Genomic DNA, 13,237 nt, shown 5'->3' with positions numbered 1-13,237 from the left:
CACTGCAAGGTACCTGCGAGCAGGGGAAGGAATACTAGCACAGCCCTGCCAGTAAACATTCCTAGGGCAGGCTGGCCGCAGAAGGCAACTACCTGTGTCGCACAACAGCAAGCAGAGACTGTGCACCACCTCTGTCTGCTCCTTGATGCTTCTGGGGATCAAACGCTCGTGTGCCCGGTCACAAGTCTGTCCTATAAACCGCGACTCCAAAATGCCACACAACCGTTAAAGGCGTGCAATCCGACCACATGCATGTCTCCGTGAAAGGAGGGGCCACTTGCAAGGAAGGCAACGCACAGGATAGTAGGACACAGTAACTGACAGTAAGGGAACCCTATGTCCTGAGCCTATAAACTAATTAGCTACACTTTCAAGTCCACTTTCGACTGACCTATCTTGACAATTTATACATTCTATTTGATGCAAACTACACTTACCCTGGGAAATGAAATACCTCCTAGTTCTACACGAAACAACCCGCAGAAGCAGGAAGAAGGTAAGCACAATGCCACTCTCACAGTCAACACAAGCAATTCCACATTTTAGAAATAGCCCACAAGTTCATAGGAAAGACCTGATGCAGTCAGATTTGTTTTACCTTTTTATTTCTTTAGGGCCATTTTGTTGCTGCCGAGCACAAACAGCCAGGAAAAAGACACGCTAGCAAGGGCTGCTCAAGAATAAACGTTCAGTCATTACAAGAAGGGAAGAGTGCAAGTTCTGCTGATCAAAATCCCTCTGAGCCTAAAGAAAGGCAGCTGGCTTGTTGCATCAAAGTCCAAACCAGTCAGGGACTCCACCTCGTCTGGGGTCACCTTTCTGCCTCTGCTCCTCTCTCTCCATATATTTATCCTTGAGGTCTTCTAAAGAGCGAGTTTCTGTGTCTTGTTCTTTCTCTGGAAATAGGTTGGGAAACTGAAAGGTTTGTCCTCGGCCCTAAAGAGAAAACAAATGGTCAGAGAAACATTCCAGCCCTTCTGCAGTAGCTATGATGCATATACTTACAACGAAAGACCACCCTGAAGTTTCAGCCAGTGCAAAATGGTACCTCTTAACCTCAGAAGATCTCTTTCCACCCCTCTCCCAAAGACACACATATATCCCTCCCACTCCAAGGCCAACTTTCAGCCTCTCTTGTTTTGCACACTAATTAATAAGACACTGGCAAGGTTGGTTGGTTGGTTTTGTTATTTTTTTTTTTTTTTTACAGATGAACGGTCAGGAGAAGGACACCTCTTCAAAGACTTTGAACCACCTCAGAGATGTTGTACGAGTCATACAGTAAAAGCAAGATGAGCAAAATAAGTGATTAAGTGATTTTGTTAAAGTACCACCACTGGGGAAATACACAGCGGAGCAGCATTCATTATGTTAACACTCAGGATATGAGTAGTGGTTACAGTTGCTTAGATCTCAGCTAAGGATAAGAGAGAACAGTCCAAGAAGCTGTTATTGTAGGGTGTAAAGTTGGAACACAGAGTAACAGATACCAGAGGTCTCTTATCAACAGGAATAAAGAATACAGTGTAAAACAATTATGGTGGGAACAATCTGTCTAATACATCACTAATGAGATTAAAGTGATTACATCTACATCAGTCATTCTGCCTAACAGACAAGTCATTTTAGTGAAACATCATCATCAGATCTACGTCTCTCACTTGGAAAATAAACATTTGCTTGCTCTCTGGTTTTTATCTAACAGCAGGAAAGGATTATTCTGTGGAAACGTGCTATCCCATTAGCATTACCTATTTACTTTTTAGTGGTGTTTGCACTAAGCACAACTTCATTAAACTCAGCAATATTAGTCCTTCCATTTTGTAAGGGAATTTGCATAATAAAATTCATATCTGATAGTTCTAAAATTACTCTCCAAAATATTTACAAACATTACCATACATTAATTTCTTTGGCAGAGTACTGCATAAAGACATCTCAGCAAAAGCACTGAATTACTTCAGATGGAAAATGGTTTCGGTGTTCAGTTGTTGGGGTTGTGGGTTTTTTCAGATCAGCCATTCTTTACATTTGTGCAACAAATACAATCAAACAAGAGGCCCAGTTATGAAATGGTTCCACAAAGGTCATGAAAGGAGTGTTCCACAACATGGCTACCTATACCACACTTTGGGATCAGAAATGTGACATAATTAAATGCAAAAAAAACATCACCATGTCCCTGACCCAGCTGAATGTGTGCTATGTTTCATTCAGTCGTATACACTCAACCTGGTAATTTACAGGTGTGAAAGAATTTAAACCTCAAGCATACACTCTGGAAAGAAAAAACATGACTTATTCCAGTTGAGCTTATCCAGACTGGAATCTAGGAAATATCAACTCATACCCAGCAATGCTCCGGTTGTTTTTGTAGTGCATACTTCTTGGGGGTTTCCTAAGAGCCTGACCATACTACAAAAACAAGGGAGCTGCTGTGTACATTGCTCTTTCCTTGATTCTAGGCTGGAAAAGATCAACTAGAACAAATCGAGTTTACCCTTCAACACCATACACTCTGGGATTTCAACTCTTTTGTGCCTTTGGATCACCAACAGGTATACTTACAGTAGCTGTCCTATGACAATTAAAGCATAGTTCCATTTCAAGGCAGAGAAACCGGCCTTATCAACGCCCTTGAGCAGTCCCAAAGCCGTAGCCTACTGCAACTCTTCCCGTCGTAGGATCAGCAGCAAGCACCCTCGAGGCCAAGCGCGGCCCAAGATTTTAGCACACTGAATCATTTGGAGAAGAATTTGTTTATATGACAAAAAAAATACTGTGTTTTAACTGCACTGTGAGCGGGTCACGCAGCCCTGTGGTACCTATTGAACAGATGGGGCCAATTATAAGGACTTGTCTGCCCTGGAGAGGAAGCCATTTTAGTTAAACAAGTCAAAAAACAATTCAGGCTAACATGGTAGGCATACCACCTACACTGAAAACTTGAGAACTATTTATATTGGTAACAGTGTAGTAAGGGACTGTTCTTGTTATGCAGCACTTCCATTCTGGTATGCTTCCAGGCCCAATGTACTTCCCTTATTGGAGAATGAAGGAAAGCTGTCCCTAAAGCATACTAACAACATCCATGGTAATTCACTAAGCATTGCAAAACAGTTATTATTTCAAAAAGAGGGGAGAAAAAACAAAAAAAAACAAACAAACAAAAAAAAAAAGATACGCACAGAGGCTGTAACAAAACCAGACAAACCTTTCAGCTCTTTATCAAAGCGCTCACAGTTCCCATTTCAAGGCTGGTGAAAGTCAAATATTGAGCTGAAAATGTCAATCTGTATCTCGAGTCTTTTAATAAATCAAAATCAGCAGAGACAAGTTGGCTCTTTCCAGCTCTTGTTTTGTGAAGAAATTCTGATTTTGGCTGGCAGCCAGACACAATTTGAAACAGCCAAGACATTACACCCTGAGAACTGAAGGTTGATAAATCTTAAGTAACAATACTATGCAGTAATACTGCACTGTAAGACTCTGGAGCGATGAAAGCTGTATGAAAAATAGCTGTTGTGCATGCTCAGTAGCTAGTTTTCAGAAGACGCCTGTATCTTGGGTATTTCAAAATTTCAGAAATACCAAAAGGCATCAACTTACATAAAGGATTTTGAGACTGTCCAGGCATATTTACATTCAGTGCATCTTCCCCTCGATGCCAGACACTACTGAGGTTCAAGCTCATATGCCACCTTCTTAAACAAAAGCCTAACAAAGGAATGGGGTGATCGGCACTCCTTTATGCAGTGCTGCTTTTTCTTACATTTCCTCTTTGTAAAAGTTTTCCCTTCTATACAGCAACCAGTTGACAACCATATGATAAATGCATCCTCGGAATGAAATCCTAATGGAAATAAACCAAACAACTAAATTTCTACCAAGTTCATCAGGGTTTTATCTGGTTTGCACACTGCTAGAACATGAAATGGGCATATTCACCAGAAAGCAGAATTTTGCCTTATTCATAGACTTTACATTTGTTCACTGTTTTATCTTTTGCAAGCCATTTAAGCAAGGCCATCCTTTTAATAACTGAATTATTGAAATGCATGTAAGCTGAAATAAGCTCTAAGAATGTTAGGGCTTGGTTCTCCTTTAGGACTTCTGCCAGCACAATTACCTTAGTCAGAAGTATAGAGAAAGAGGGAGAAAATAAGAACACATTCCTACCTGACATAGCCATGTTAAAGAAGAAAATCCTGTAAAAAAGACAGACACTGGCAAAAAAATAATTTTGCTTGGATAATTTAGTCTGTCTTGGAACTGGATGCTGCACTGCCAGCAAAAGAACTTTTCCACAAGTGTGAGGTGATACACTGATACTCTGAAATTTGTCAGGAGCAGCTCTACCACCACATGCTCTTGTATCTAAGTGAGTACTTACAATGTTAAAAAAAAAGAAGAAAAAAAAACACAAATAAGGCAACTCAGAGAGGCGGTATTCAAACACCTAAGAAGTAAAGGCAACATGATAATTTTACACATTGCTATTCTGAGAGACCTGCCTTCTTCCTACAAATACTAAGGTTATGGACAAAGTGAGATGTGTGGTCCGGCGTTTAGATGACAGAAATGAGCCATTAAACTTCTGCTCCTTGCACAACTCTAATCCTCGCTTCAGCATTACCCAAATGTAAAACTGATTTATATACAAGGCCTTATGAGGATTCATTTGTTAAATGCTAACATCCTTCAAGAGAAAAAATGACCTAAGCATCAAACCCGTACTTTCCTCTTAGATTTCAAGCCTTTGTGTTACAAAGGGCAATAACATACCTTGCTCTCTGAGTCTGTAGAAGGAGTTATCACATCAAGCGGTACAAATTGCTTCCATTCATTTTAATGAGAGGTTAAGTGACCATAATTAGGCCTATGAAATGAAGTGTTAGCCTTTCTACTGCTGAGCCTCATGTCAGAAAATTGCTGGAAGGATTATCTGGCACAAACTCACTTATACTTCTCTGACCTTTGCGTCCCTTGAAAAGTTTAGGAATGGAAGGTCAGGACAGATATTACTGTGTAGAAATGAAGCAGCAAATACTGATCACGTAAACAACCGTGACATCTTCTGATTATTTAGATAACTGAAGCACTTACTACTGTCCTTCAGAATTAGGAGAAAAGTGATGGTTATAGTATCATTAACTAAAAAATGTTGGACTCCCAACAGCACAGGATTCAGTCCAGCAGTAGCAGCAAATGCAGCTAATAATCCAGTGAATTTCAACAGTTCTACTATTGCAGTGGTAACATCTGATGTTGAAACGTATAGTGAAACGGCACAGAAAGCAGCTTTGGAAATCCACACAGGAATGACACAGGGTACAGAGCATCCGCGTTTCCTCTGAACTCACTACATGTCCAAAGAAAACTGCTGTCCCATCTGATGTGCAAATGGGTTAATTACTATGAACGTACTGGACACTCTAAAGAGGGTTTGAGGAGAAAGCATTTGCAAAAATGTTCCCACCGGCGCCATCATTCATGCAGCTAAATAGGTGTTAGTCCTAATGTTGACAAGGTCAGACTCCTTTTTACAGCCATCTCCATTAGATTTCTCAAAACAGGTTTAATTAAAAATAGGTCTGGATTCCAGAGGCTTGTCTACAGTTGTGCTCCCACGGGTGCTAACACCTGTTGAGCTAAACCAGTGAGAACCCTGAAGGAGGAGGAGGGGATGCTGTTGTTTTTTTTTAATTTCCCTGATGTTGATGCAACTGTAAAGTTTCTCACTGGATTTCTTTTCTTCTTTTTCTTTCTTTCTTTTTTTTTTTTTTTTTTGTAATAACATTAGGATAATTATAACTGTACTGGAGTAAGGAGAAAGGTTGCTGTATCACATTCATTTTATCTACACTGCAAAGATATATACCTTTGTTTTTAAATAAGAAAATAAAGTGTTATTTTAAAAAAGTAGCATTTGATACCCAGGACTGTAAGTCTCTAACTTAAACCTTTCTCACCACATTCCAAAAGGGGGAAAAAAAGGCAGGCAGGCTCCAGAATGGCAAGATATTGTTGATCCCCAGCCTTCTATGATTTGAGGTATTTTTTTAGTGTGAAAATATTATGCTTGGACAGATCATGTATTTGTCCAGTTACCGCCTGAGAATAAAGTAAACAGCTCTGAATCTCCAAGAAATAGTATTTGGAAAAGAAAGGACAACAATTCTTACATGTGGAACAGCTGGGGCACTAATCTGACACCTAAGGGTATGCTGACTATGACTTCATACACCTTCCACCTTTGAGACACTTGCAGTACGCTAATGGATATGTACGTTGGGCTGGGACACATAAGGTGATGTTTCATGAAGCAGGGAAGTGTAACTGGTCATGAGAATATGCTCAATTTCATTCAGGTAAACCACACCACAGCTGCTGCTCAGGCACACTGGAAAGAGCAATACTTCCACCTAGAGGGCAACAGACAGATCAACCCAAGACCTTCCAAAAACACATCCTTCTTTTTCCAGTCATAAGCAGTTTTAACTTGAAACTCGATTAATGAGAGAAAATACAGCTGGTAAACATGGTGGGAAAGCCCAGCTACTCTGATTCACGGCAGAGGCAAACTAATTCTCATAAAAATAAGGATTTTACAGTGGTTACCAAAGACTTTCCTAAATTAGGCAGATATTAACAATGGATTGCATGGGGTCTGTTACGGCCTGAATCACACCATGAATGAGAATTAAGGCAAAACCTTCAGTTTCAGAAATGACATGGGGTTTCTGGCCTCACCCACTGTTTAAAGCTGGTGTGAACACAGAACTGGGAGCTCATTGTCTGAGACATCAGAGCTAGCGATGAAAAGTAAAGAACAAAAGGAAAAAGAGAAAGAAAAAAAAAAAGGACAGAAAAACAAAAATGTGAAAGGACTGAACAGACACCACCAACAACGAGAGAAAAAAAAGAGAGCAAAGAGACCAGGAATGAGGTGAGAGGAAAATGCACAGACTAAGCTTCACTGACAAGAGTTTAGTAAATGGTCAGAATTCCCTCACTTGAGGTGAGATACAACACCAAAAGGTGGTCCCTCGATGTCGCTTACGGGACAGACTGAAAACATGGCATTCTTTAAAAACTTACGATGATACTACAGTACACCACAGCGCACTAAGGGCCACTTGCTGCCTCACGTACCAAGAGGAGCCCTCGGCCACACTGCCACAGGGCTCTGTGCATCGCCCAGCAGACAAAATGAGAGGCTGGAGGAATGACCAGTTACTGCTCTGCAACTGCCTCCAGTACCCAGCCAGCTTTGGGTGATCCTCCAGTCCAGCACAAAGCTACCCTTAAGGTAACGGCAACTATTCTAGGTTCAGAGATTTGATGTGAAATAAATGCACAAAGACACTGCCTTAAATGAGTGGCTTGCTCCACAGAGCAGCAGCATTTTGCTTCCCATTCCTTCCCCCGAGTATCTACGGGTTGTATCTCAACTCAGCAGACAAAAGAAACAAGACTGCATTAAATACAGTGAAACAAAATTCAAGAACTGACCACAGTTTGCTAAAGATCTGTATCTGCTTCAATCTTGGGAAACGAGTTTCTAAAAGCAAAGCCACTACCAAGAGGCCATGACAATGGAAAAGAGCCTGCAATTACCTACTAAGGAAAAAAACACAGAGAAAGCAACTTGTAAGGCACAACTTCATTCCTGGCATTCAATTCCTCAGTTGTCAATGCGTTCACACCTGCTCTCTCACAGACAAAAACCTAGCACCGACAATCCAGAAGGGAGAATTTGCCCACCAAGGCAGAGGCTCTTCCTTGAAAAAGGAATGTCTTTTTTAGCCATTGTAATGCAAAATCCTCACGAAGATGAGGTTGCCTTTCACTTCAGCATAGTAAAACAAGGCCAGTCCTCATCTAAATAAAATTCTCTCTGTTAACGTTGTACTTTATACTGTTCTTTTAGAGATAAGGTCTGTCTAGAAAAACATGCTGCCCTCACTTTTGCTTCCAGCCCCTTGCCAGAAGGGGCTTAAGAGAAAAACTTCTAAGCACGCTTAACCTTTGAAAAATTCAAAAAAACATCAGATTTCCCATTGTCTATGACTCTTTAGTTGTACCCCAAGTCTACGTGAAGTCTTACGCAGTCTTTAAGATCATACAGTGTTCCCCCCACACTGAATCCTTGTCCCAGGATGGAGTAACACTGAGGTTGTTATGCCAACAGCAATTTTGAGCTTATGGTTTTACAACCATAAATAGCATCCCTTTAATGTAATTTTGGTATATGAAGGGGTTTTCTGTCACCGGTTGCATTTCTTTTTTACATAGAGACAGGTAAGCCCAAGAGAAGTCTAAACTGTAATATGCTCCTGTTATGAAAGGAACTCCTAAGAACATGAAGGTCCTTTTCCACTGGGCAACCAACATGCATTTCAGAACCCACTTTAGCCACAAAGCACGCTTGTTAGACATGACTAAAACCTCTCCAGGGAATATGCCTTAAGTCTTCTCTGAAATCCAAAAAGCTTTAATAAGAAGTTCCCTACCCTTACAATACATTCTTTCACTTACTGGACATTTCAGCAATCAACCACACAAGTCGTGAACCTTCCAGCACAGACAGTACAAGGTCAGCACGAAACTCACTGGCAAAGGCGCACCATATGACATCAGACCATAACTTATATACAGACCTCAAACCAATACTGGACTTGAAAACTAAACATCTGTTTGAATTTGATTTTTAGACTTAAGTCATTTAAGTCTCTTTATACATTCTGGAACGTACTGTCATTGTTAAGAGGACTGGCAGAAACATTCAGCCGCTTTGACAATTCACTGAACGATACTTGTAGCTTTGGCTGGTTAACAGTCCCTTCCTCTTTCCCCACAAGCATCCACGTTAACTCACCAGCTGTACGTAGGCAACCTTGTAATCCGGCTTCTTCACTCTATGATTCTTGTGATTCCTCTTGTTGTTAGCGCCTGCAGAAGTGAAGAGCATCCCGCTTTTTACTTCCCAAGACTTCCAAGTTTCCCAAAGCAAGGCCAAGCTGAAGCTGGGACTTCACTAGTTCTGGTTTATTGCTAAGAGGAATACTCTTTCTTCAGTACCAGCACAGCATCACAATTACCGAAGTGTACTGAAACTGGCTGACACTACTATCCTCATCTACACGTAGGGAACCTAGGCACCACCGGACTCAGGCTGCTGACAGCCATTGTGCCTTCATGTCACACAAAAAGTTTGCAAGGAAGCATGAAGATAAGTCTTCTCAGTAGGGAGGACAGTTTTATCACTCCTGGCCCCCAACATCAACAGTCTCAGGAAGACATGGAGGAAACGACTACTAAACAGCTTCAAACTTGTACATTTTTACTACCCAGCTAATGAGCTGGATCTACAGTTTATACACCAGGAAATTACACTCCACATCCAAACAAACCAAAGCATCTCAGCGTTCTGCAAGCACGCTGGTCACAACCGAGTGGGAAGTTCAATTTATTCCCTTCATGTTAGGCAGACATTAAAGCTCTCAATCTGTTAGACATTCTAAACCCCTTTCCTCTTTTTATCCCTGAATATATGCATTCTACCATCACTTCCATTAGCAGTGGGGGACGAAATGGTTCTAAGGAGAAGCATAAATATTTTTCAGTGCTGTTTGGAACTGCATGTGTTTGGTATTTAAGACTATTTAATTCTGTTTTTCATAGAAGCATATTATAGATTATCTTTCTGTCTTCTTTTATATGTTCTGAGTTTTACAACCTTATTTTGAAGCTTTTTCTTTCATTCTCCATTTTTCACTTACAGCTCTTTTTTCCCAATCCCTTTTTTAACATCATCCCTACCCTTACCATTGTAAACACATCAACCATTACTTTCCTAAAGTCACTGCATGAAAAAAGAAAAATCCAGCCATCAAATATGTCCTAACCAACAAGTCGCTCCTGCCAGGTGACTGGAAAAGTAACTAACATGAAAATTACATTCCTGACTTTCCAAAGTGCGGTCAGAGAAGCTCTGGGGGAGGAAGCATTCATATGTAAAGGTGACATTATGTAAGTTTAGCTTATTTCAATTAGAGATGGGCCCGTCTGCTTCAAGTCAGAGCTCAGCATAACTTAAACTAGGAATGTTTTTTCTTTTTCTCTTGGTTGGTTTTATGTTGGTTCTTTGGCGTTTGGTGGGGGCTTTTTTTGTAGGGGTGGCACAGAGGAGAAACACCATGAGCAGAAGCATACAAGCCTGCAGCAGAAGTATGGTAACAACAGGTGATGAAAAGCTGAAGATCTGTCAAGATGTTTTTCTGACATTATCTACTGGTCTAATAGAACATTTTCCTTTGCTCTACAAACTTGGCCTTCTGTTAGACCACAACACCTCCTCTGTGTGCATGCCAGGTAATCTCAATTCACATATATATTTTTTTTTAAAAAAGGCTCTGGTTGAAATCAAGTTTAATTACTAATTTTACTATAACACATTAAGCAGTTCCTTCTGAAATGAGACACCCACTGGTCCTCAGGGAGAAACAGTACCAACTACAAAAGCATACAGCACAAACCAGATAACTGTAAAGACGATGAGGCTTTTCAAATTCAGATTTTCCTTTCTAAAACTAAGCTTATGTCTCAATCTAATCAAAGCATCCAAATATGAAGTGGTACACATTCATTTGAAGGGACAAATAAACAACTAAGCTGACAGACGTCACTAGCTAAGCCCTTGGAGCCAAAGTTTGTTTAAATCTAATGGATCTTTTGATAGGAAAGTCTATTCTGGCTGCGCAGGACTGCTGTACTCATTCCCGTGCATTACTCAACTGCACTTACCGTACTGTATCCTGGTCCTCACAGCAGCTACCGGCACATTGTATATTTTTTCAAGGTAATTCTTGATATCCACTTTTGTCATTCTAGGCAATGCAAAAACATTTTGGGGAGAAAAAGAAGGAAGAGTATAAATACTGACATAAAACAAAACAGAGCCAGAGTATTTATAGACTGGTTGATACTCTGGAATAGGCATGTCTTCTTCTGTAGCCCCAACAGACAAAACCCCATGTATATTCTGTATTCGGACAGCGTGGGTAGGCTTTCTCGGCGTCTGAGCCAAGAATCCTTTCTAATCTTCTGAATACCAATTTCCAATGCTTTTCAATACCTGTCCCAGCCTTGTGGGCTTTAGTGCGCGCAACCAGCCCAGTCAGGTTGAAAGAGTCCTGACAAATACCTGGCCATCACCTTGTTTCCCCCGGACACCCCTCGTACGCACCCCCTTCTTCCCAAGCCCGCCCCGGGAGGGCTGCGCCTCACCAACCCCCAGCAAGCGGCGCCAGGCAAAGCTGGTAACAAACCCAGCGCCCCGGCCGCCCTCCGGAAAGTCTCCCTGATGCAGCAGGCACGACCCCCGGCCCGCAGCGCCCTACCTGGCACCTCCCCTTCCCACCCTGCGCTGACCAGCCCAGCCGCTGCCCGGAGGGAGGCGGCAAGAGCCGGCCGTGTGGCGCCGGGCCCGGGGCGCCGGCTGGGCGCGGCGGGAGCCCCTCTGCACCCCCGGGGCGGCGCTGGGCCCACCCGCGGCCGGGGAGGGGGCTATGCCCTGCCGTGCCCGCACTCACTCCATGGAGACGCGGAACTGGACCGTGTCCTCCGGCTGCGGCACGCCGGGCCGCACCGCCAGCATGTAGAAGTTGGGCCGGAAGATCCGCAGCTGCGGCCCGCCCAGCTGGAACAGCGGGTACCTGCGGGGAGAGGACGACGCTGCCTGACCAGCACCCCCCCACAGCACCCCCAAGCCGGCCCGAGCCCGCCCGGCCGCCCCCCCGCCGCCCGGCCCGGCCCGGCCCGGCCCGCTCACACTGCCTTCCTGGCGCCCGTCGCCATGGCCTTGGCCCGGCCCGGAAACGGCGCGGCGCCGAGAGCGGCTGCCGGTGGGGCGGTCACGGCAGCTCTCGCCCCCTGCTGGAGCGGAGGGGTTGTGCGGGGGGACCCGGCGGGGCCAGACCCCCTCACCCCGCCGCCCCCCGCACCACAGCCCGCCCCGGGGGCACACCCGGCCCGTCGGGCTGGGGACGGTCCCCTAGAGGAGCCGCAGGGCCGGGGGAGGGGGGGGGGGGCGCCTACAAAATGGCGCCTGTGGGGGACGCCGCAGCGCTGGCTGCCATTCACGGGGTCTTTTCCTCACGGCGCCAGGACGGAGGTGACTCTCCTCCTCTGCTGCCGGGTGAGACCCCAGCGGGGGTGCTGCCGCCAGCCCGGGGGTCCCCAGCGCCAGGCCAACGTGGGGCTGTCGGAGCGGGCCCGGAGGGGGGCAGGGAAACGGGGCGGGGGGGTGGGACCCTTCCCCTGCGGGGACAGGCAGGGAGAGCTGGGCTTGCTGAGCCGGGAGGAGAGGAGGCTCGGGGGGGGGGCCTATAAAAGGCCCTTTAAAGGGGCCTTTAAAAGCCTATAGCCTATTAAAGACTATAAAACTATAAAAGGCACTATAAAGGGAGCCTATAAGAATGACATGGAGGTTTTTTTTACCAAGGCCTGTCGTGACAGGACAGGGGACAGGGGTTTTAAACTGCAAGAGGGTAGGCTTAGGTCAGATGTAAGGGGGGAACTTTTTACGATGAGGGTGGTGGGACACCAGAACAGGCTGCCCAGAGCAGCTGTGGGTGCCCCATCCCTGGCAGTGTCCAGGGCCAGGCTGGACGGGGCTGGGAGCAACCTGGTCCAGTGGAAGGTGTCCCTGCCCGGGGCAGGGGGGTTCAACTAGGTGACCTTTGAAGGGCACCTAAACCACTTGCATGAATTTATGAAGCCCCAGCGTGTGCTAACAGAGTGCCAGAGTGGGAACATAGGCACCAGAAACAGCCAGAAGTTTGGAAACATGGGGGAGAACCACCATCCCCGTTGGACTTTGCTCCCAACAGGGCATTTCAAGGGTTGGCAAAGACAAAAAGCCCTATGGAGTAGCTCACATCCCAAATTTAGAACAGCCATTTGTGTTTTGACATCTGCGCTGGATTATCCAACCGATTCACACTTCATTATCAGGCTTTGATATTACATGTAGGTTAACAGCATCAATAAACATTTTAATCTAATATTTGAATGACTCATTCTCTATATTGCACTGTGACTGCATTTAAGAAATCATGTGTGCTGAAAACTACCACTTCTATGGATTTGTTCCTTTATTTCCGATTCTTTGATTTCCTTCGTCACTCAAACCTTTAAGTCAATTTGAATGACGTTTGGCATCCAGATTATG

At 44.2% G+C, this 13,237-nt stretch overlaps 1 protein-coding gene across 2 annotated transcripts in view; it reads right to left on the bottom strand.

The window, feature by feature from the left end:
* MRPL23 (mitochondrial ribosomal protein L23) overlaps positions 1-11,988 on the bottom strand; it is a 142,021-nt gene extending 130,033 nt beyond the window's left edge. Inside the window, exons 1-5 of one of the 2 annotated variants that reach the window (XR_013930648.1) lie at positions 11,837-11,988; positions 11,598-11,720; positions 10,810-10,892; positions 8,882-8,955; positions 599-936 (exon numbers count right to left, since the gene is read on the bottom strand). Coding sequence is in view for 1 of the 2 variants with exons in the window: in XM_080403727.1 (XP_080259853.1) it covers positions 772-936; positions 8,882-8,955; positions 10,810-10,892; positions 11,598-11,720; positions 11,837-11,862 (471 nt within the window). In the remaining variant the exon portion in view is untranslated. Of the gene's footprint in view, positions 1-588; positions 937-8,881; positions 8,956-10,809; positions 10,893-11,597; positions 11,721-11,836 lie in introns of those variants that run through there. The other variant, XM_080403727.1, reaches the window with a different exon arrangement.
* Between the last annotated feature and the right edge of the window lie 1,249 nt (positions 11,989-13,237).

The sequence above is a fragment of the Falco punctatus genome, assembly GCF_963210335.1.
Source record: "Falco punctatus genome assembly, chromosome: 10".
Taxonomy (NCBI): domain Eukaryota; kingdom Metazoa; phylum Chordata; class Aves; order Falconiformes; family Falconidae; genus Falco; species Falco punctatus.
This window is presented reverse-complemented; position numbering and strand designations above follow the sequence as displayed.